Source organism: Lactuca serriola, chromosome 5 (assembly GCF_051521515.1).
Source record: "Lactuca serriola cultivar US96UC23 chromosome 5, Lser_US96UC23_V15, whole genome shotgun sequence".
Classification (NCBI taxonomy): domain Eukaryota; kingdom Viridiplantae; phylum Streptophyta; class Magnoliopsida; order Asterales; family Asteraceae; genus Lactuca; species Lactuca serriola.
The window spans coordinates 295,069,402-295,092,414 of record NC_136412.1 but is presented as its reverse complement, the minus strand read 5'-3'; the positions used below and the strand labels follow the sequence as shown (position 1 = coordinate 295,092,414).

Here is a 23,013-nt window from a genome sequence, read left to right as displayed (position 1 = left end):
CAAGGTGAGTTTTCCTTACTGTACACATGGGTCGAAGGCACCAATGTCGACCGACTAGATTGTGTTATGTATCCTTGTGTATGAGATGTTGATATGTTGTAGTGGTATATTTTATATATATATATATATATATATATATATATATATATTTGTATGTAATGATATATGAGTAGTGGTATGCTAGTTTGAGTACCAATAGGTTGGTTATCATCTAGTAGAGTGCCCTAAGGGATGTATGTAGTCACGTAGGATAACCTGAAAACTCTTGATCTAAGATTTCTTGCATGCTACTTGTTTGGTTGTGGCTTTAAAGTAGGATCATCCATTTGAGTGTCTATCTCACATTTGGCTACATATAGTTATGCATTCTTTGGATATTTTTCGGTAGTGGCGTATTGTGCTGGGAGGGGCCTAGTAGGCGGTAGTGAACTGTTCGACAGGTAGATTCATGTAGATAGTTGCCCATGCTTATGTGTTTAGTTGACTGCTTGTTTGATTATATATGTCGACATATCGTGGTAAGTTAGGTTGAGGTGGTTATGCTTTGTGATGTAGGTCAAGATACCAGGTGTGGGCCGGCTCTACGCCGTGGGCGCAGAGGTTCTGGGGAGCAATCGGGTTGAGGCGGTATGCCAACATACTCGAGGGCAATCTAGTCTTTGTGGCTATGGGCCCAGGGGCAATCTAGTTTTTGTGATTGTGGGCCCGATGTGCATGCATTGTACATGTATTGTGGCGTGTGTTATTTTGGGGAACTCACTAAATTTCATGCTTACCCAGTTGCTTATGTTTTTTCATATACCATTGGTGATCATAAGAAGACGGAGATGTGACTGTACACATTCATCAGTAGCAATGAAGATTTCGCATTTACTATATTACTCTATTTTTGAAACAATGTACTTTGGAACAAATAGTTTTCTTAAATGGGATTCTATATATGTGAAGTTTTACCTTAATTAAAAACGAAAATTTTGATGTAAAATTGGACATTATAGAGGTCAATGATTCAAGTCCCGTTGTGGACATATGTGAAATTAACTATTAATTTGGGAGTATATTAGATTTGCCAGTTAAAAAAATAAAATAAAATAAAACAACAACTTCGAAAACTAATATAAAACTTAGGTTGGATCGGATTAATCAAATTGGGCTCAAAGAGTTAGGTGCTGTTTGTTTTTTCTGAGACAAAATGTCTGTAGTCTGCGGACCACATCTGTAGACCTCTGCAGTAGAAGAGGTGGACCAAACGTCTGCAGTCTGAAAAAAGAAGACTGTTTGTTTTTTTTAACATCTGCGGGCTACTAAAATAAACTGAAATCTAAATAAATTGATTTTTTTAAAACTTCAAAGTGATTTTTTAATATTTTTATGATTTGTTATAAATAATTAACGAATCTATATCAACTTTTATATATTATTGTATAAAAAATAAAAATAAAAATGGTATAAAGTAACATATATATTTGATAAAAACCAACAACTTTGGTTGCAAAGTTATAACTAAACATTATAATTAGTGACCAAAAAATTTGATACATAAATGGATGAAAATAAACTTCGGTTTTTTTTTTCAATTAAATCCATTAAAAACGTACCATAAAATTTTCTCGAGAAATTGACAATACTTTATTAAATAATGTTTTAAAATTTGGCAAAAAAATATAAGAATATAATCATATATTATGATTTTTTTTTCATATTTATATAAACAACTTCAACGACTATTATTGTAATAAATCTTTATTTATAAATTTGTCAAAAATATCATCTTTGTATCGTCGAACGTTTTTTTTTAAGTTTTGTATTTTTTTTCAAATTGTTTATCGTTAATAAAGTTACAAAAATTATAAATTAAAAAAGACTTAAAAAAATAAAGATATATATGTTTTTTTAAGCTAGACGATGCCTGAAGATGTTAGAAGACTCTGATCCACATCTGCGCCAAGAAGAGGGCACGCAAACATTTTTAGGTCTGCAGTTTTCAAAAAAACAAATAGTCTGCGAAGACTAATGTCCGCACGTGGTACGCACGACGTAGACAGAAGAGGTCACACAGATCTATAAACAAAAAACAAACACTACATTACATGTATGACTTTATTTATTTATAAAAAAGTATGTTATCGTTTTTTTTTTCTCTCCACAACAATCGTCGGAAACGTTTAAAAATGAAAATCCATAACAATTGTTGAAAACGTTTAAAATGAAAACAGAGACTTTACGAACAAGATTGAATTTACAACCAGCCCTTGTGATTATTACTTTATTAGCGGTACTATTTATTTATTTTAGACAAAATTATATAAATGGTCATCATAGTTTATTAAATGTCATAAGTTTAGTCACTACTAATATTTTTTGAGGAACACATTTTTTTATAGGTTTTTAAACTTCTATAGTTTGTGCATGAGCCACATGAAATAACTTCTTTGTCGTTTTTATTTCTTTAATTTCTTTTTAATTAAATATAGTTAAAAAAAATAAAAGAAAGAAAAAACAACACTACCCTTATCTCTACCGTACCCCTCACCCCACTCCTCTCTTCCAATTAGCCTTCACTTCACTACCACCAACACCACTAGAATCCATCATCACCACCATTACTAATCCCAATTTTATTTTATTTATTATTATTTTTTTGTAAACCAAACTAGGACTTATGATAAACCACAAGGACCCTCTACATAATATTGTGTTTATTTAAAGAAAACCAACAAATTTATGCTAAATTTGACATATATTTGTAATAAGTTAAAAGGTCAAATTTCAAAAGAATCAATAATAAAAGGGACCTTTTGGTTCTAAATATGATATAAGGGGTTAAAAACTTTTTGCCAAAACATATAGGGGGTAAAGTGGGTTGCCAAGACACATAGGGGGTAAAGTGGTAACTTATCTTACAGATATAAATTGCCCGCAAACGTGGGTCAATTTCGAGAAATGGCGACTTCACCCCTCATAGCCCGGCGGCAGGTCGCCGTTGGTCTACTGCGGGCACTTTCTCTTCGACGCCTCTCGACTCTCAACTGTAACTCACTTTCCGTGTCCTGCTTCCTTATCTCCCTGTGTGTATATACGCATTAACTTTTGTTATTTATGTACAGATGCCTCGGACTTTAGTAAAGACGATAATGCTGATGGAATAAGCCCTAGCTTCATACATCCTTCATCTGTCGTTCATCCTAATGCGATGATAGGTCAGGTATATTGAGATTTTTACACTGAAATGTAGTATTCCTTGTATGCTTGCAAATGGCAGTTTAGAGGACTGTCGCCACCATTTTTTATTATATTGATAATCTGGAGAGTGTCAAATAGAAACTGCATTAATGTAAATCATGTATAAAATTGTATTATCTATATGTAACTATGTTAAAGGTAGTATCAATGAAGTGATAAATGATCAGGTATTTCTCCAATATAAAACTTTGGGAAAGTTGAACCAAATGATTCAATCTAAAAGCTGTTCCCTTACATATAAATAAACCAAATCTCATCCCTTTCTGTGAAATAGGAATATTTGAAAATGCTGAAAGGCTATACAATTGTGAGTCAGTGAGTGTATTTGTTCTTAATGCAAACACTTATTAAACATTAATGATAATTATAGGCCAGAGGGACTACAATCAGGAATGATATCATAATTTATAAAGTGGTTAGATTGTCCTGCAACTTATATATAGTGATAAAACTATATTAGCTTGCAGGGTGTTTCAATTGGCCCCTTTTGCAGTGTGGGCTCTTCAGCAACATTAGGAAATAATTGCATCCTACATCCTGGAAGTCATGTTTTTGGAAACACAGAATTGGGAGATAAATGCATCTTGATGAGGTTAGTTCATAATTTCATAATTCATGTCATGTAGTCACACTTCCATTGTTATACATTGTTCTTCTATCCTTGATCCTTATTTATATGCCATCATCAAGCAGTGGGGCAGTTGTTGGAGATGACATTCCTGGCAAAACAATCATAGGCTGCAATAATCTCATTGGTCATCATGCTGTTGTTGGCCTCAAATGCCAAGACATGAAATATAAGGTAATTGAATTGTATGCACTTAACCCTAAACCTTAATTTATTGATACTTCACTTTTGTTATCAGTCAGGTAATGAATGCTTTCTTCAAGTTGGTGATAATAATGAGATAAGAGAACATGTTTCCATCCATCGATCTTCAAAACCTTGTGATACAACAGTATGTGATTGTGAATATCTTCTCCCCTTTCAGTATTTATAAACTTAAATGTGTTCTTGAAGTAAAAAAGTTGCATAATCAGGTTATTGGTGATAACAATCTTATCATGGGAGCTTGTCATATAGCCCATGATTGCAAAGTGGGTAGCAACAACATCTTTGCAAACAATACACTTTTGGCTGGGCATGTTTTGGTGGAGGTTATTTCTTTTCTTGTTGAGGTCAATTTGGGTATTTTGTTGTGAAAACTAAAAATCTGATTTTACAAGTCCAAATGTAGGACCATGCACACACAGCTGGAGCCATTGTTGTTCATCAGTTTTGCCATATAGGTTCCTTCTGTTTCATTGGTGGAGGTTCAGTGGTAAGATTCTAGTGTTAAATGCAAGAAATGGCAACATACTTTCATTTATGTGTTTATTATATCATTCTACTTTCATTTCTTTCTATTACAACAAATTTTTTATCTATAAAAGTACAATGCTATTTTTTAATCAAAGTTCATATGTACATAAGGTTTCACAAGATGTCCCCAAGTATACAATGGTGGCTGGAGACAGAGCAGAGCTGCGTGGTTTGAATCTAGAAGGTCTTCGACGAGGTGGCTTCTCAGTTACTGAGGTTAGAATTTAGAAAAGATATTTTTTAATTCTTTACTTTATGAAATTAGAAAATTTATTAATTATAATATGTAATGTTACATATGAGAGTTAAAACCATACAGTAAAATTCATTTCATTCCAACAGGTCAACTAAACATGATCATGAAATGTAATCACTGATTCCGTTAACTTTGCTTGTTTCATTACCCAATTCCATTCCTTTGTTATTCCATTCCATTCCATCCAAACAGACAGTGATTTGTTTTCTTTGATAAGGATAGATCAGGAGCCTGAGAGCAGCTTACAGGAAGATATTCATGCCTACTAATGCAAACATCGGAGGCATTGAAGCCCGTCTTGCTGAAGTGGTAATACAATTTTTTTTTCTTTTCATTTATTATTAAATTCTTTGTTAAGTTAAACATGACTTAAAGAAAATAAAAAATAATGTAGGAATGCGACGAGGAGTTGTCACTTATTCCAGCTGTGGTTTCCCTGGTGAAATCCATACGTGATTCTCTTGGTGAAAATCGGCGTGGAATTTGCAAATTCAGATCTTGGAGTTTTTCCTGAGTGCGTATGTATATGTATATGTATCTGTATCTCTATATCTATCTCTATCATCTTGTGGTGAATTTTCTTTATTTGTATATATGTAATGAATTGATGTCATTTTTCTCTTGGAGACAAAACATAAGTTGATCTCTACAAAGATACAAATGAGAGAACATAAGGGTGTGTTTGTACGTGGATTTTGATGGAATTGGAATTCAAGATTCCATTCCATGGTCGTGTTTGGTTGCCAATTGGACGAAATTTAATTCTGTAGGAATCTTTTAAATTCCATGTTTGATGGATTTCACCATTCGTAACTTAGGGTGGAAGGAATTCAATTCCATTCCATTCTTCTTTTATTAAAATACCAAAATACTCTCATTATATGTACTAGAATAAAAAAATTATGTTTTTTTTCTTGCCAAACAAACACACGTGTATTGTATTTGGAATGAAGGAATAGAATCAGAAAGGAATGAATGAACAACGTTTTGGAATGAGCGAGGTAATGGAACAGATCATTACATTCCATTATCATTTTAGGTTAGACTCCATGGAAAAGAACAAGTCATTTGAAAATGTTTGTTATGTATGCATATTCCATTTCATTTAAAATGTATGCTATATGTATTTCAAAATAGTTAAAAAGGAGTTTTTATCATCTAAAAAACACTTTTCACGAAGCTTTTAAGAGCATCTATGAGGTTTTTAGTTTGTACTTTTTAAGAAAAAAACTTTGTTTAGCAGTAGGAGCCTTTTGATTTTATTTTAAACAAAAAACTCTTAATTTAAAGCATGTGTTTGACAAAACTATATGGAAGTTGATAGCCAGAAGGTGTAGCTTTTATTTGTGAAGAAATGTTCGGCACATGTAGTTAACTTTTAAATATGTAAAGTTATATAAAATCCAAAAACTAAAAGCTCTCGAAAGAAGTGATTTTTGAACGAGTTTTTTATTTAAAAGAAAAATTAAAGCTTTATCATTGAACATTTTTTTTAGGTTTTTTCTTAAAAGTTAAAAAGCTCAAAAAAGCTTTTAATATCTTTGTGTCAACACACCCAAAAACTATTTCAGTTGGTTTTTGAGAATTTTTAACTTTTATTTGTTTTTCTTTTATGTAATTTTACACATTTAAAAGCTAGCAATTACTTTTGTTGATACTTATACACAAATAAAAGTTATAGCTTACAACTTCGAGCTTCTAGTTCATTGCCATCAGTTTAATTTCAACTTTTAGTTAAAAACTAGTTTTACCAAACACGTCCTATATGAATAAAAGTAATTTATAATTATAATATATCTCTATTCCACGAAGGCATGAAGGAATGGAAAACATTCTCACACGTTGAATAAAAATCAATCCAAGAGAAGAAATCACATTCCATGTTGAATGCTCCGTTCCATTCATTCATCGCAAACAAACAACATTTTTTCATTGGACAATATTGCTACATTCGATTCCTTTTCTATACACTATGTTGACATATTATGATTCATTCATTAAAAAATATTCAAATATAAATAAAAAGTTTGAGATAATTCCCACGACAATCTTAGATTTTGAGGTTGCACCAGCTCATGAGAAGATTCCAATTCCTTCGTGGTCCAGTTAGCATTTAACTTATATAGTTATACCTTTTATTTTAAAGACGATAGACCTTTCTAGTGCCACTTGGGCCTTCTTTTTCATACTAAAGTAGATTGGTGTCATTAAGGCTTTTGTTTATACATACGTGACTTTTTTGTAATCTTTCTTTTGTAACAAGTACCATGATAAATAAATAATATACCATGACCATGCATCCAAGTACATAAGGCTTTATTCTTTAGTCTACATTTAAAAATGTTTTACAACTTTTGATTAAGATCAATGTGCTTTTGTACTTTGATTTGGTCATAGTGTTGGTGCGTTTCCACAAATGATATGCATGAAAACTCACATAATGGCCATAAAAGTAAATGGTTTTATGGTACGATAAAATTAGTGGCTTCAAGATTGTTGACCCCTCCTTTTCCTAGGCCCATATTGGCTTGAATCGCACATGAAGATCTTTGTTTCTAATTAAAGCCGAATTGTTTGGTAGATGTATTTATGGTTCATGTCAATTCAATTGGCAATATTGTTGTATCACTTGGTAAAAAAAGTAAAAAAAAAAATGAAGCATTGTAACATAACTTGGTAAATAATATCATTCAAATACCTACAACAAAAGGGCTTCAATGGTAGCCCACCAACATAGTGCACTCCGTCCCCATTGTATTGCGGTGGCTATGGCGTTGTGGAATTTGGTCACTACCATAATTAAGAACGGTACATCATTTTTTTTTCTCTCTCTACTTTTTAATTAACTAATATATATATTTTTTAATAAATAATAAAAAAAGATAAAAGGGATATCGTGATGTTGAGTGGTGTGGCGATGAGATGATCCTAACATGTCGCACCACCACAATTTTGGTAGTGATATGTATACCGGATGATCTAAGTGAAACATTACATACAGTGTATATTTTAGTCAATTGTATTTGCATATTTCATATAAAAACCATTGTTGCATAAATTAAAAAAATTATGACTTAAATATTACATCTTACATTAGGGTTAATCACAAAAAGACATCACTCTCAAAAAGCTAATTTAAGCATCCCTTTAATACATTCATTTGTTACAATTGGGTAGTATTTTATGCATGAATAGTTGTACTCGTGTAGACTTTGCTTTTCTAGAAGAAACTATTCTTTTAGTAATAAAAGTGTATTTGGCAAGTTGCCATTTTGTTTATGTGTTGTTTTCATAGGATACCAACCTCACTCAAGATCTATGATTCGTGAAGTGGAGACTATCTGGCTTGGCCAATCTGATTTAGGGTAACATTATTATATAGTTTTATAAACTTTTAAACATTGTTTTCTTGATATATATATATATATATATATATATATATATATATATATATATATATATATATATATATATATATATATATATATATATATATATAATATCTCAACTAGTTGCATGATTAAACCAATTTTATCGTTGAAAAGAAACTATATTTTTAAAATATCTCAACTTGTTGCATGATTAAACTAATTTTATCATGGAGAAAAGAACTTAGTCAAAGAAAGTTAATTAGGCCGCATATAATATGGTGTTGGAAGATTCCCTCTTATAGTAATGACAAACTCCAAATCCTTTAAAATATATTCGCCAATGGAAGGTTTTGTGTGTGTATGTATGTATGTATGTATGTATGTATGTATGTATGTATGTATGTATGTATGTATGTATGTATGGGGTAATCTTTAGTAGATTCAATTTGTTCTTTTTACGTATTATAAGAGATTCACACGCATTATTTTAATTCAATTTCGATAGGAATCTTTATATTGTTTATCTTCGAAATATTTGTATTTAATAGTTGTTTAACATCCAAACCGACATGATTGGTTGAATTGGTTGACCTTTTCGGTTTGAAAAGACAGAATCTAGATCAATCTTAAAAACTAATTATGAATTATAGTGTTGGTTTTGAACAATTGATTATGAAGATACGTTTAAATGATATGTGTAGTTTATCCTAAATGGAAATAAAGTTATCATTTTTTATTTTTTTAGGCACCTAAGATATATCTTTTTTTTTTCTTTTTTTTTTTTTAATAAAGAAAAAAACAGACATTTTATTTTATTTTAAATTTAACGAGATAAATAGGTGCTGAACAGTTTATAGACTTTTTCATTTATTTTTCTTTATTTTAGTGGATTTCATATTATATTTCTTAAGGTGGTGGTTGATGCTTGATGGGGTTGGGTGGATAAGTACTTACACCCTAAATTATTGGCTTCTTAGGTACCAATAAAACACGAGCAAATAAATTTAGAACGTTTTTTATATAATATAAAATGAACTTAAAAACAAATCCGACTTCGTTTTTTTCTTACCAAACTATCGATTTTTGGTAATCTATATGTACTAGAAACTTTTAAATTATAAAATAAACTTATTTCAAAATGAGAGGAATAGACAAATTTTCATTTTAAAATTATGATTTTTGTTTAATTTTTGCTATAGTGATATGCCATTTTACTACTGGGGTTCATAGTTTTGATTTTGTCTTGGTTTTGAAAAAGAAAACTTACAGGATAAAAACAAATATAAATGATTTGTCCATTAAGTTAAGACCCATAATGATTAGTTTCACAAATAGATACACGTTATATTGCATAATATACAAGTTATTACAAAAAGGTTATTCCGAAATTATGTCATTAAAAGATTCAACTCATAAAATACCCAAACTTAATACTTGATTGATCATCAAATAATTAAATCAAGATTGGTTTCTTTATTAATCATGTCAACATATGCTTACAACTTCAACGATGTTAATGTCAAGATTCTTTAAGAGGTTAATTGAGGCCTTCCATACTCCAATAATAGATGCCGGCCAGTGTAAAATATCAAATCCATAGTACGAACTTATTTAAATTATCTTTACTCGACTATAACTTCATATTTTATCTTGTTATCGGATATGTAACTTGGGTTTTGTTTATTATTAAAAAATAGCATAAATCCCAAGTGGACAAACGAATGTCTTGATCTTTAAACCCTACTATGTTTGTGCAAATTAATCACGAACACATCATATCATATCTTCCCGTGATATCCTTTCGAGATGCCAATATCATGTATCAAGATTCTTTTCTTCTATTTATATAGTTGGATAAGTGATTTTGGTCATAAAAATATTATCTTTTTTCAAATCGTAAAAAAGAATATCCACCCAATCATTTATTCTTAGGTTTGCATCCATTTTTGCCAAAACCCCACCTCCCACCACACATATATCATCATCATTATTTGCCTTTGTGCCAAACCTAACATTTCCTTTTCTTTTCTCTCTTTGGGTGTGCTTTTTAGGTGTTGGGTATTTGTGGGTCATTCTTACTTCTTTCTTTTGCAAAAGAATTTGAACCAAAATGGGGAGAAAATGCTCACATTGTGGAAACATAGGCCACAATTCAAGAACTTGCACTAGTTATAATAGAGGCAATGTCAATAGCACAATCTTGATAGGTGGGGGTGGTGGAGGGGGATTGAGGCTCTTTGGGGTTCAACTAGACACACCACACTCTATGGTCATTAAGAAATGCCTTAGCATGGATTGTTTGGCTTCTTCATCACCACTACAAGCTTCAACTTCACATTCACCTTCATCTTCCTTATCTTCTTCTCGGGTGTCCGCTAGCGACCTCAAGAGTATGTCACTTGGTTATGCTTCAGATGGTCTTAGAGCTCAAGAACGGAAAAAAGGTATGCAAGAATCATCAACAATATTATTTACTTATATACTGTATGAGAGTGTTGAAAAGTTCTCTTTATGGTTACATTATATTATGTATGCCACCATATGCCATGCATGTATTCAACTTTAAAATTCTTTTTTTTACATAAAAAGAATGTAGAATTTCAATTGTGACATATTGGTTGGGTGGTTTTGTAGGATTTCCTTGGTCGGAAGATGAACACCGTCTATTTTTAACTGGTCTTGAAAAACTTGGGAAAGGTGATTGGAGAGGGATTTCAAGGAACTATGTGACCACAAGAACACCTACACAAGTTGCAAGTCATGCCCAAAAGTACTTTCTAAGGCAGGCTAGTCTTGTCAAGAAGAAACGTCGTTCGAGCCTCTTTGATTTGGTACGTGTTTCCTCACAATCATGCATTGCAAGGTTGTACTTTGTGTAGAAAAAATGGTACCTCCATTAGGCTTTATGCTATGGAGGTCATATAAAGTTTTAAAGCCTCATCAATGTGCGTTATAGTTTGTTTTATTCAACCATGCACTCCATTCGGTAGGGGTTTGAAACTTTTACAACAATGTACAACACATAATACACAAACTATAACCCTTTAATTGATGAAGCTAAACTCCAAAATTTTTGTAATTGAAGAAAACCCAGAGAATCGATGTTCATTTTCTTGATAAAACTTCTAAAAAAAATTTCTAAAGTTATTTTTGGTTGTGGTCACAGGTTAGGGGCAACAACAACAAGAATGTAGTAGCAAATCAAGAAAATAGTTACAATATGAGTCGAACAAACTCCTTTGATGAAGGTCATCAAGATCGGAGTAACAATATTTCTTTGATAGATTTCAGTTCACTAAAACAAGAAAATGTCTACTACAATCCAACAGTCAAATCCTATGAAACAACATCAATGTGTTCACATGTGCATGCTTCTCCGTGTGGTACTATTGGCTCTAAAAGTGGTACTCTTGATTTAGAACTTACACTTGCTGCTCCAAAGCCGGTGGAAAATAACAAGTCATCTGCTACTACTTCACTCCAAATTGGGCCAATTATCAGAGTAATTTAATTTGAGTTTAAATTAACCTTTTTTGTATGCTAAAAAAATCTAATTATTAAATATTGTAGATATATATAATTTTTTTTTTTGAATTTTGAGACCTTCGACAACTTGGCCCGGTTAGAATAAGATATTTTTGTAACTACAAATATACTTATATGTATATATATTACCCTATTAAATTAGGGTTTAATTCGCATGAGCAGAAATTCTCTTTGTATCGGTATTCAATATCTTTTCTAATAAATTCCACTTGTCAGACTCTCATTCAATTTGCTAAATTTCATTTTGTGATTATTTTGAATTAATTTTTTTTTCACATGTCATTTTATAAGTTTTTCTATTTTATTAAATTTCATATAATATTTTAATGTAATAATTACAATAAATTTAGTAATAAATTAATATTAATTTCACTAATAAACTTACCTTTTAATTTCAAAATTCTCAAAATTTTAGCTCATTAATTTCTTTTTTTTATTTAAATTATTTGTTTAAATTTAAAAGATAAAAAAAAATTTCATTATAATAAATCATTATTTTTCTTATTTTCTTATAAATTCAAAGTTCTCAAATATTTTGACTTTATATTTAAATTTTTTCTAAATTAACCCATATAATACATGAGTTTCACAACTAGTTTGTAATATATTCAATGAACGATTTGTCAGACCATTTGTTTGGATAAACTACAAGTTTATAACATGATTGATGAATGGGGCAGGGGCATGATAAAAGAGACCCGATTGAGATAATAATAAAGATGCAATCCAACCCTATAAAACTATAAAGATCTTGCGATGTTTCCTTCGACCATTGATATAATGTTATTATTGATCAAAACAAATTATGGAAAATCGTCATTCCATTTTGTGTTGTATGAAAAAACATATCTACTCTAATAAATCTACTCTAATAAATGAATATTTTTTTGCCACATGTCACACTCTCATTCAATATGCTAAATGTCATTCATTTTGTAGTTATTTTGAATTAATTTTTTTTTCATATGTTATTTTATAGGTTTTCTTATTTTATTATATTCCACATACGGGGACGACATATGCATCATGTACTTAGGTAGGTCCTAGGACCTACCTAAGTTCTCAATTTCATTTACAATGTATATTATAGAAAAATTATGAACTATCTTAGAATGTCTTAGAAAAAATAGAGGACTTACCTTGAATTTGATTTTTTTAAAAAAATTATTCAAAAAACCATTTTAAAAAGAGAAAAATTGTAACGACCCGTCTCTGGTATGTTGTTTCCATAATATTTATTTATTTAGAAGTTTTCAAGAGGGACTCGGCGAGTCTATAGCCCGACTCGTCGAGTAGGGACGAGATTTCGAGCACGTGTAAGTCGGCGACTCGGCGAGTCCATATTCGAGACTCGGCGAGTCTGCCTGCCAGGAAGAAACCCTAAATCCCCGGGTTGCTCACTATTTAAGCAATGTTATGTGCCCCAAACTCGCCTCCCTCACCCTTAGAGAGCCTGTGAGAAACCCTAAACCATCCCTTGATTGATTAAGTGTTTTTGTGTGATTTCTTGAAGGCTTGAAGAAGAAAAAGAGGAAAGGTCCAAAGAGAAGAGGTGTAGAGCAAAGATCCAAGGTCAAAATCAGAGTTCATTGAGGTATTTCTCGGATTCCTTCTGTTTTATGCTTTAAACCTCCATTAGAACACTTCTAGGGCTAGTTTGATGTATTTTCCAAACCTTATAGTTTTAGGGATGCCTTAATAGGTCGAGATATCCCTAGATCTGTTCATTTAGGAGTTGTAGAGCCCGGATCTATTGCCTTTTTGAAGATGCTTTGCATGAGAACCCTAGATCTAGCCTTTATTATGCTTTTTGAGCCTTATTATCTTCATGGATGCTTATGGGCACGTAAAGATAGAATCTTTACGTGCTAATCGAGCTAAGGGAGCCCAGATCTATAAGTTTTATACGCTGGATTCAAGCAGAATCGAGTCTAGAGTAGCTGCATGCAAGCGACTCGGCGAGTCGAGTCGCGAGTCCCCGATTTTCCCCTTTTGAGTGATGTCGAGTGGGGACCAGTGAGTAGTAGAGTGGACTCAGTGAGTTGGAGGTCAGACTCAGTAATGGAGGAACTCGGCGAGTTGTTCATACAACTCGGCGAGTCCAAGGCAATCTTCTTAGCTTGAAGAACAACTCGTCGAGTTGTTCATACGACTCGGCGAGTCGGATGCAGATTGCCTGAGTTTTAGATTCGAAAGGGAACTCGTCGAGTTGATGCCATACTCGACGAGTAGCAGCGAGTAGGGTTGAGAAGTGAGAATAGGGACTCGGCGAGTTGGAGGCCCAACTCGGCGAGACAGGTCAACTGTAGGTTGACTTTGACCGGGAGAGTTGACTTTGACCAGGGGTAAAAGAGTCATTTTACCCCAATATAGTGATTAGTATTTGATTGAGTGTGTTTATGGAATTGTAGCCGGGGAGATACCGGAGCAGCAACAGATAGCTTCCAGAGCCATACACTCAGCAGCCAGTTCACGAGGTGAGTTCCCTTCCAGTAGGAACGGGTCTACGGCCACAATGCCGGCCCGTTTAGTTAACCGTAGTTCCGGACTTCAGTCCGATGCAGTAGTTAGAGTGCTTGATGTCTTTGTGATTCAAGCATGTTTTGTGTTATGTGTTCCGGACTTTGGTCCGATGCAGTATATGTGTTATGTTAGCGAATACGTGTTTATGATATGCTATGTTCAGACAGTTCCGGACTCCGGTCCGATGCAGGGGACAAGGTCCCAGTCAGTTCTGAACTTCGGTCCGATGCAGCTAGTTCCGGAATTCGGTCCGATGCAGTCAGTTCCGGACTTCGGTCCGATGCAGTCAGTTCCGGACTTCGGTCCGATGCAGTGGGCAAGGCTCAGTATGTGCTTTATTTGTTATTGTGTGGTATGTGGTAGTTTGGGGGAGCTCACTAAGCTTCGTGCTTACGGTTTCAGTTTTTGGTTTCAGGTACTTCCGCAAGTAAATGGAAGAGCTCGGGATGATGGCATCGCACACACCACAACTTCAGTTTTTGTCCTGGGTGTTGATTCAGTTTATTTAGATATGTTTTGATACAGTTGTGACACAGTTTTCTCACAGTATTTTAGTACGGTTTGAGATACGCAGCGTATGGTTTTATTATATGATACTCCGTTTTATAATTTTTGGTTATATTAAAAATGAAATTTTCGGGTCGTATTTTTGGGATGTTTCAAGTTGGTATCAGAGCCTTGGTTTGAGGGATTCGGATGCACTTCCGGGTGTATCTGAACTCAAACTAAGGGAAAAATAAAAAGATTTTCAAAAGGAAAATGTTTTCGAAAGAATTTTAAAAAGCACTTAGAAAGAAAAGAATTTTTAAACGAGATAAGGGTGTGGTGCATGCGATCAGCCGAGATCAAGTAAGTACTCCCAAATTACCCATACAAGTTTATTAGTTCAGTTTCAGTTTTAGTTCCAGTTTCAACTTCAGTTTCAGTAGAACAGCATGCTAGTATAGGACTGAGGATCTAGGAGGATGCCTTATGTGCCTGCTATATGTGTTTCAGCTTATTGAGAATTGCATACTAGTATTGAGTAGACAGCAGTAGGATAACCTGTTTAGGTTATGCCTGATAGTATAAGTTTAGCATTGTATGATAGTATAGTTTTCTCGTTATGAGAATAGAATTGCTTGAGTAGTTTCTTGTGTCTGAATGCTGCTTGCTTTGTGCTTTGTGGGACTCCGGGTGATGGGAGTTAGCCATTAGGTGAATACGTCACGTCACATGTGATCAGGGTTGAATAATCTCAGAGTATTGGATTTGGCCCTATTGCGCAGCTCTTGTTTGAGTCCAACCGTTGTAGGGACGAGATTTTACTCGAAGGATTATCTGAGCCTCATCACATGTGATGGTATTCAGGTGATGGCTAATTAGCAATATAAGGAGGCCTTCAGCAGCTGAGGACTGGTTTGAGTTGAGTCAGAGATTTCCCTAGGGCAAGCTTAGGATGAGAGTAGCAGAGATCAGTAGTAGTAGTAGTGACTTGGTGGAGTCAAGGCAGTTCTTGAGGAAAGTACGGATAGATGTGGAAGGTAGTATGGGCCCGTACTACTGAAAGTAGAGGATCCGTACTCGAATCAAGGAAGGCTGAGGCAAGACCAGGAAGCTAGTAGTAGTATCAATGATCCCTTGAGATATTTCAGTTTTCTGATGTTGCCTTGATGTGTTTCCGAATGGTGGTTTTGTGTCCGAGGCTAGCAGACGGCAGTACCGGTGCCGGGGAGGGATCAGGATCAGGCTCGGGGGCCGAGCGTATGGATGAGCAGACCAGAGAGTTTCTTTCTTTAGAGATTACTCGTATCATACTGGAGCAGACTCCTGTGATCTTCGGTTCGATCAAGGAAGGTATCCTAGAGCTGATGGATGAGAGGTTGGGCACCTTCCGTGCCGAGGTGGCGGCCATGATGGGGTCGCGCATGCTTACTTTCAGGGAGTTCAGGGCATGTGGAGCTCCAGATTATCACGGGGCGCGGGACCCCATAGCGAGTACTAGATGGTTGGCGGATGTGGCCAACGCTTTCCGCACGAGCAGGTGTCCCGAGGGGGACAAGGTTAGATTGGTGTCCTGTCTTCTGAAGGACAGGGCACGGGATTGGTGGGAAGAGGTCGGACATACCATTGGAGATGATGCAGCGCTAGATGCCATGACCTGGGCTGATTTCTCTATCAGGTTCAGGGCGGAGTTTGCACCAGTTATTGAGGTGCAACAGTTAGCTAAAGAGTTTCAGGACCTCACCCAGACTACAGAGACCATGGCGGAGATTACCGCCAAGTTCAGGGAAAGGGCTCTTCTCGTTCCTCAGTATGCAGCCGATGAGGAGATGAAGAAGGCTCGTTATCATGAGATGTTGCGGAGCGATATCCGCCAGTTTGTGAGCCGGTCCAGCTGTAAAACGCTGGATGACATGATTGCTAGGGCTCGGGAGAGGGAGATTGACCTTGAGATGGAGAAGAAGAGGAAACCGGAGGCGGTTTCGGGTACAGGTAGTTCGGGTAAAAAGCCCAAGGTTTCAGATCACAGATCCAGGAGTCAGCAGAGCCACGGTCGATGTGGCAAGTGTGGGAGATTGCACGATAGGGTGTGCAAGGCAAGGAGTTTCGACTGCTACAAGTGCGGTCGGACCGGGCATTTGAGCAGGGATTGTACGGCTCCTGCTACCGCCATTGCAGCATCATATCTGATTTGCTTTCAGTGCAATCAGAGGGGACATAAAAAGTCCTAGTGCCCGAGTTTAGCTGCAGCAGGGAAGGTGGTTGCACCTTCCCCTGCTACTTTGAGGATTACAGATGGCCGGCAGGGCCGAGCCGAGGCGCCAGTGGCGAAGAGTAGAGCTTTTCAGATGACAGCAGAGGAGGCACGAGCGACTCCTGATGTGGTGACGGGTATGTATCTTCCCTTCATCTCTATATTGTTATTGATTGTTTATTGCTTATGATTATATGTTTTGTATAGGGTCGTTCTCTGTGAACGACATTTCTGCTACAATATTATTTGATTCGGGGGCTACCCGATCGTTTGTATCGCTAGTGCTTAGCAAGAGATTTAGTATAGCTCCAGGGGAGCTGGATTGTCCACTAGAGGTCGAGATAGCAGATGACATGACCGTGAGGGTCGCCAGAGTACACAGAGGATGTTCTCTTCAGTTGTTCAACGAGCAGTTTTCGGTGGACTTGGTTCCTATTCCCCTGCAAGGGAATAAGGTTATAGTAGGCATGGATTGGTTGAGTCCCAATGGGGGGGGGGGGTGATTGATTGCGAGCTGCAGCTAGTGAGAGTTCGCACTCCCAGTGGGGGAGAGTTAGTGATTCAGGGCGAGAGGCCACAGCGCGGACCAGCTTTTTGTTCAGCCGCAAGAGCGAGGCGCTATTTTCAGCAGGGTTGCGCCGGATATGTAGCTTATGTTTTGGATGCCCGGGAGAAGGGTAAGATGGCAGTAGATGATGTTCCGGTAGTGCGAGACTACCCTGATGTATTCCCAGAGGATTTGCCTGGGATACCTCCAGAGAGACAGGTAGAGTTCGGGATTGATCTGATTCCGGGTGCGGCGCCGATAGCTAGGGCCCCGTATCGGTTAACTCCCCCTGAGATGCAGGAGTTGTCTACGCAGTTGCAGGAGCTGCTAGACAAGGGTTTCATCAGACCGAGTAGTTCGCCTTGGGGAGCTCTGATTTTGTTTGTGAAGAAAAAGGACGGTTCGCACCGTATGTGTATAGATTACCGGGAATTGAATAAGGTAACGGTGAAGAACCGTTACCCACTCCCAAGGATAGATGATTTGTTTGACCAACTTCAGGGAGCGTCTTGGTTTTCCAAGATCGATTTACGTTCTGGGTATCATCAGATGCTAGTCAGAGATGAGGATGTGCAGAAGACTGTTTTCAGGACCAGGTATGGTCATTATGAGTTTGTGGTGATGTCATTTGGGCTCACCAACGCTCCAGCCGCGTTCATGGACCTCATGAACCGTGTGTGCAGGCCGATGCTGGACCGGTCTGTGATAGTATTTATAGATGATATCTTGGTGTATTCCAAGATGCAGGAGCAGCATGAGGAGCACCTGAGAGAGGTGCTAGAAGTTCTGAGGAGGGAGAGACTTTTCGCAAAGTTCTCCAAGTGCGAGTTCTGGTTGCGCGAGGTGCAGTTCCTTGGTCACCTCGTCAACCAGAAGGGTATTTTAGTAGATCCGGCCAAGATAGAGGCTGTGATGCGGTGGGAGGTCCCGAAGTCTCCATCCGAGATTCGGAGCTTCCTTGGGTTGGCAGGGTATTACCGGAGGTTCATTCAGGATTTCTCCAAGATAGCAGTGCCGCTCACCGACTGACCAAGAAGTCGATGGTGTTTCGTTGGGGGCTTGAGCAGCAGGCAGCATTTGAGACCCTCAGGCGGAGGTTGTGCGAGGCTCCGATCCTTACCCTGCCAAAGGGAGTAGAGGATTTTGTAGTCTACTGTGATGCCTCAATCACAGGTATGGGAGCAGTATTGATGCAGCGAGGCCGTGTTATAGCTTACGCCTCGAGACAGTTGAAGCCTCACGAGGCTAACTATCCTACTCATGATTTAGAGCTGGGGGCGGTTGTGTTTGCCCTCAAGATTTGGAGACATTACCTTTATGGGGTTCGTTGTACCATCTACACAGATCACAAGAGTTTGAGGTACCTTATGGATCAGCCGAATCTGAACATGAGACAGAGGAGGTGGTTGGATGTGCTGAAGGATTATGATTGTGAAATCCTTTACCATCCAGGGAAGCCCCAACGTAGTGGCCGACGCCATAAGCCGCAAGGCGTCAGCAGCCCCTATCAGAGACTTATGTCTGAGGATGACAATGATTACTCCATTGTTGGATCGGATCAGGGAGGCTCAGGTTGAGGGCCTCAAGGAGGAGAGATAGAAGTGTGAAAGGATAGTGGGCCGAGTAGCTTCATTTGATTATGATAGTCGAGGGTTGTTGACCCTTCATGGGAGAGTATGGGTACCGTACTGGGGCGGAGTACGGCAGATGTTGATGGACGAGGCTCATAAGTCTCGATTTTCTATCCACCCAGGGGCGACGAAGATGTATAGAGATCTTCGACCCGATTATTGGTGGCCCTGCATGAAGTGGGATGTCGCCTGGTATGTAGAGAGGTGCCTGACCTGCAGGAAGGTCAAGGCAGAACACTAGAGGCCTCACGGCAAAATGCAGCCGTTAGACATTCCCGTGTGGAAATGGGAGGACATCACCATGGATTTTATCACCAAGCTTCCCAGGACTGCACGTGGGGTAGATTCGATTTGGGTGATAGTGGATCGGTTGACGAAGAGTGCTCATTTCATACCGATCCAGGAGAGCATATCGACAGAAAAGTTAGCCGATATCTATGTGCGGGAGGTAGTGGCACGTCATGGAGTGCCGGTATCAGTGGTGTCAGACCGAGACGTCCGTTTTACATCCAGATTCTGGAAGCGGTTTCACGACGAGATGGGTACTCGTCTCCATTTCAGTACCACTTTCCACCCTCAGACGGACGGGCAGAGCGAGAGGACGATTCAGACTCTCGAGGACATGCTCCGGGAATGTGTCCTCGACTTCGGTGGCAGTTGGGATACGTATCTTCCGTTAGCGGAATTTTCGTATAACAACAGTTATCATGCGAGCATTGATCGACCTCCCTTTGAGATGCTTTATGGGAGGAAGTGTAGGACCCCGATTTGTTGGGGCGAGGTCGGTCAGCGGGTCCTTGGGAGCACAGAGGTGGTGCTCAAGACGACCGAGTTGATTCAACAGGTTCGTAGTAGACTGCAGACTGCTCAGAGTCGGCAGAAGAGCTACGCCGACAGGAGGCGTTCAGACTTAGAGTTCCGGGTGGGCGATATGGTCCTTCTGAAAGTCTCACCTTGGAAGGGTGTCATCAGGTTTCGGAAGAGGGGCAAGCTGGGTCCCAGGTTCTTTGGTCCTTTTAGGGTTTTGGCCCGAGTGGGTCGGGTTGCTTATCGGTTGGATCTTCCAGCAGAGCTTAGCCAGATCCACAACACTTTCCATGTGTCTCAGCTGAGGAAGTGTTTGGTGGACGAGTCAGCAGTTGTTCCCTTAGAAGATATTCAGGTTGATAGCAGCCTGAATTATATTGAGAGGGCGGTTGCAATTCTGGACCGGAAGACAAAGACCTTGAGGAACAAGGTAATTCAGTTAGTGAAGGTGCAGTGGTAGCACCGGAAGGGGTCTGAGTGGACGTGGGAGGCTGAGGAGGAGATGAAAGAGCACTACCCGGAGTTATTTGCAGATTCAGCCGTAGCAGACTTCGAGGACGAAGTCTGAGTCAAGTGGGGGAGAATTGTAACGACCCGTCTCTGGTATGTTGTTTCCATAATATTTATTTATTTAGAAGTTTTCAAGAGGGACTCGACGAGTCTATAGCCCGACTCGTCGAGTAGGGACGGGATTTCGAGCACGTGTAAGTCGGCGACTCGGCGAGTCCATATTCGGGACTCGGTGAGTCTGCCTGCCAAGAAGAAACCCTAAATCCCCGAGTTGCTCACTATTTAAGCAATGTTATGTGCCCCAAACTCGCCTCCCTCACCCTCAGAGAGCCTGTGAGAAATCCTAAACCATCCCTTGATTGATTAAGTGTTTTTGTGTGATTTCTTGAAGGCTTGAAGAAGAAAAAGAGGAAAGATCAAAAGAGAAGAGGTGTAGAGCAAAGATCCAAGGTCAAAATCAGAGTTCATTGAGGTATTTCTTGGATTCCTTCTGTTTTATGCTTTAAACCTCCATTAGAACACTTCTAGGGCTAGTTTGATGTATTTTCCAAACCTTATAGTTTTAGGGATGCCTTAATAGGTCGAGATATCCCTAGATCTGTTCATTTAGGAGTTGTAGAGCCCGGATCTATTGCCTTTTTGAAGATGCTTTGCATGAGAACCCTAGATCTAGCCTTTATTATGCTTTTTGAGCCTTATTATCTTCATGGATGCTTATGGGCACGTAAAGATAGAATCTTTACGTGCTAATCGAGCTAAGGGAGCCCAGATCTATAAGTTTTATACGCTGGATTCAAGCAGAACCGAGTCTAGAGTAGCTGCATGCAAGCGACTCGGCGAGTCGAGTCGCGAGTCCCCGATTTTCCCCTTTTGAGTGATGCCGAGTGGGGACCAGTGAGTAGTAGAGTGGACTCAATGAGTTGGAGGTCAGACTCAGTAATGGAGGAACTCGGCGAGTCCAAGGCAATCTTCTTAGCTCGAAGAATAACTCGTCGAGTTGTTCATATGAGTCGGCGAGTCGGATGCAGATTGCCTGAGTTTTAGATTCGAAAGGGAACTCGTCGAGTTGATGCCATACTCGACGAGTAGCAGCGAGTAGGGTTGAGAAGTGAGAATAGGGACTCGGCGAGTTGGCGGCCCAACTCGGCGAGTCAGGTCAACTGTAGGTTGACTTTGACCGGGAGAGTTGACTTTGACCAGGGGTAAAAGAGTCATTTTACCCCAATACAGTGATTAGTATTTGATTGAGTGTGTTTATGGAATTGTAGTCGGGGAGATACCGGAGTAGCAACAGATAGCTTCCAGAGCCATACACTCAGCAGCCAGTTCATGAGGTGAGTTTCCTTCCAATAGGAACGGGTTTACGGACACAATGCCGGCCCGTTTAGTTAACCGTAGTTCTGGACTTCAGTCCGATGCAGTAGTTAGAGTGCTTGATGTCTTTGTGATTCAAGCATGTTTTGTGTTATGTGTTCCGGACTTTGGTCCGATGTAGTATATGTGTTATGTTAGCGAATACGTGTTTATGATATGCTATGTTCAGACAGTTCCGGACTCCGGTCCGATGCAGGGGACAAGGTCCCAGTCAGTTCCGGACTTCGGTCCGATGCAGCTAGTTCCGGACTTCGGTCCGATGCAGCTAGTTCCGGACTTCGGTCCGATGCAGTGGGCAAGGCCCAGTATGTGCTTTATTTGTTATTGTGTGGTATGTGGTAGTTTGGGGGAGCTCACTAAGCTTCGTGCTTACGGTTTCAGTTTTTGGTTTCAGGTACTTCCGCAAGTAAAGGGAAGAGCTCGGGATGATGGCATCGCACACACCACAACTTCAGTTTTTGTCCTGGGTGTTGATTCAGTTTACTTAGATATGTTTTGTTACAGTTGTGACACATTTTTCTCACAATATTTTAGTATGGTTTGAGATACGCAGCGTATGGTTTTATTATATGATACTCTGTTTTATAATTTTTGGTTATATTAAAAATGAAATTTTCGGGTCATATTTTTGGATATTTCAAAAATATAAGTTATTAGGGGCAATTTGTTATTTTAAATTATGGAATTGATAACAAAAAGTTAACCACTCTTAATCGTCACTCTCAAAATATTAATAAATAAATAAGTTATTCTAATAAAATGAAAGCCCACATGCCAAAGACTCTTACTCTCCGTTCACCGTTTTATCAATGGACTAATAATCAACTAGTTTTTCGTTAAACCGTACACCTTTTTCAGTTATATTTCAATCAGTTTTTTAAAATTTTTTAATCGGTGACACAAGATACATGAGCCGATTGAACTGATTCAGTTCTTTTAAGGTACATGAGCCGACCCGACCCGACCCCAAAAATGTTGTTGATTTTTTTTTATTGGTTACACTTAATTTAGGAACAATGTGATTTTTTGTTCTAAATTCACCACTATCCACATAGTATTTTAATATAATAATTATAATAAATGCAATAATAAATGCATATCAATT

The 23,013-nt window shown here is 37.9% G+C and overlaps 2 protein-coding genes across 15 annotated transcripts; both read left to right on the top strand.

The window, feature by feature from the left end:
• The first annotated feature begins 2,923 nt into the window (after positions 1-2,923).
• On the top strand, positions 2,924-5,644 carry LPXA (bacterial transferase hexapeptide repeat-containing protein). 3 transcript variants are annotated; one of them, XM_079002935.1, is made up of 10 exons: positions 2,924-3,031; positions 3,108-3,205; positions 3,711-3,835; positions 3,937-4,045; positions 4,110-4,202; positions 4,285-4,401; positions 4,482-4,565; positions 4,718-4,822; positions 5,085-5,171; positions 5,257-5,644. In XM_079002935.1, exons 1-10 carry the CDS (start codon positions 2,944-2,946, stop codon positions 5,374-5,376), a joined length of 1,026 nt encoding a protein of 341 aa, XP_078859061.1. In that variant the 5' UTR covers positions 2,924-2,943; the 3' UTR covers positions 5,377-5,644. The 3 variants fall into 3 exon arrangements, with proteins under 3 accessions (XP_078859061.1, XP_078859063.1, XP_078859062.1); XM_079002937.1 differs by lacking the exon at positions 2,924-3,031 and having other exon boundaries at positions 3,108-3,200; XM_079002936.1 differs by lacking the exon at positions 2,924-3,031 and having other exon boundaries at positions 3,704-3,835.
• A 4,434-nt stretch (positions 5,645-10,078) lies between these two features.
• LOC145054683 (transcription factor KUA1-like) lies at positions 10,079-22,524 on the top strand. Of its 12 annotated transcripts, XM_079002932.1 has the most exons (8): positions 10,079-10,677; positions 10,868-11,064; positions 11,400-11,735; positions 12,759-12,815; positions 13,293-13,373; positions 14,191-14,256; positions 14,466-14,628; positions 14,718-14,948. In XM_079002932.1, the coding sequence occupies exons 1-4, from the start codon at positions 10,344-10,346 to the stop codon at positions 12,813-12,815; spliced, it is 924 nt and encodes a 307-aa protein (XP_078859058.1). In that variant the 5' UTR covers positions 10,079-10,343; the 3' UTR covers positions 13,293-13,373; positions 14,191-14,256; positions 14,466-14,628; positions 14,718-14,948. The 12 variants fall into 12 exon arrangements, with proteins under 12 accessions (XP_078859058.1, XP_078859059.1, XP_078859060.1 ...); XM_079002933.1 differs by lacking the exon at positions 12,759-12,815 and having other exon boundaries at positions 10,082-10,677; XM_079002926.1 differs by lacking the exons at positions 10,079-10,677; positions 10,868-11,064; positions 11,400-11,735; positions 12,759-12,815 and adding exons at positions 20,926-21,006; positions 21,803-21,868; positions 22,303-22,524 and having other exon boundaries at positions 14,718-20,627.
• The last annotated feature ends 489 nt before the right edge of the window (positions 22,525-23,013 follow it).

Coding starts and splice junctions, on each gene's coding strand:
- LPXA (XM_079002935.1), top strand. CDS start 2,944: ATGGCGACTTCACCCCTCATAGCCCGGCGGCAGGTCGCCGTTGGTCTA. Junction 3,836..3,936: donor GATAAATGCATCTTGATGAG/GTTAGTTCATAA, acceptor ATCATCAAGCAG/TGGGGCAGTTGTTGGAGATG. Junction 4,046..4,109: donor GCCAAGACATGAAATATAAG/GTAATTGAATTG, acceptor TTTTGTTATCAG/TCAGGTAATGAATGCTTTCT.
- LOC145054683 (XM_079002931.1), top strand. CDS start 15,955: ATGTGTTTCCGAATGGTGGTTTTGTGTCCGAGGCTAGCAGACGGCAGT.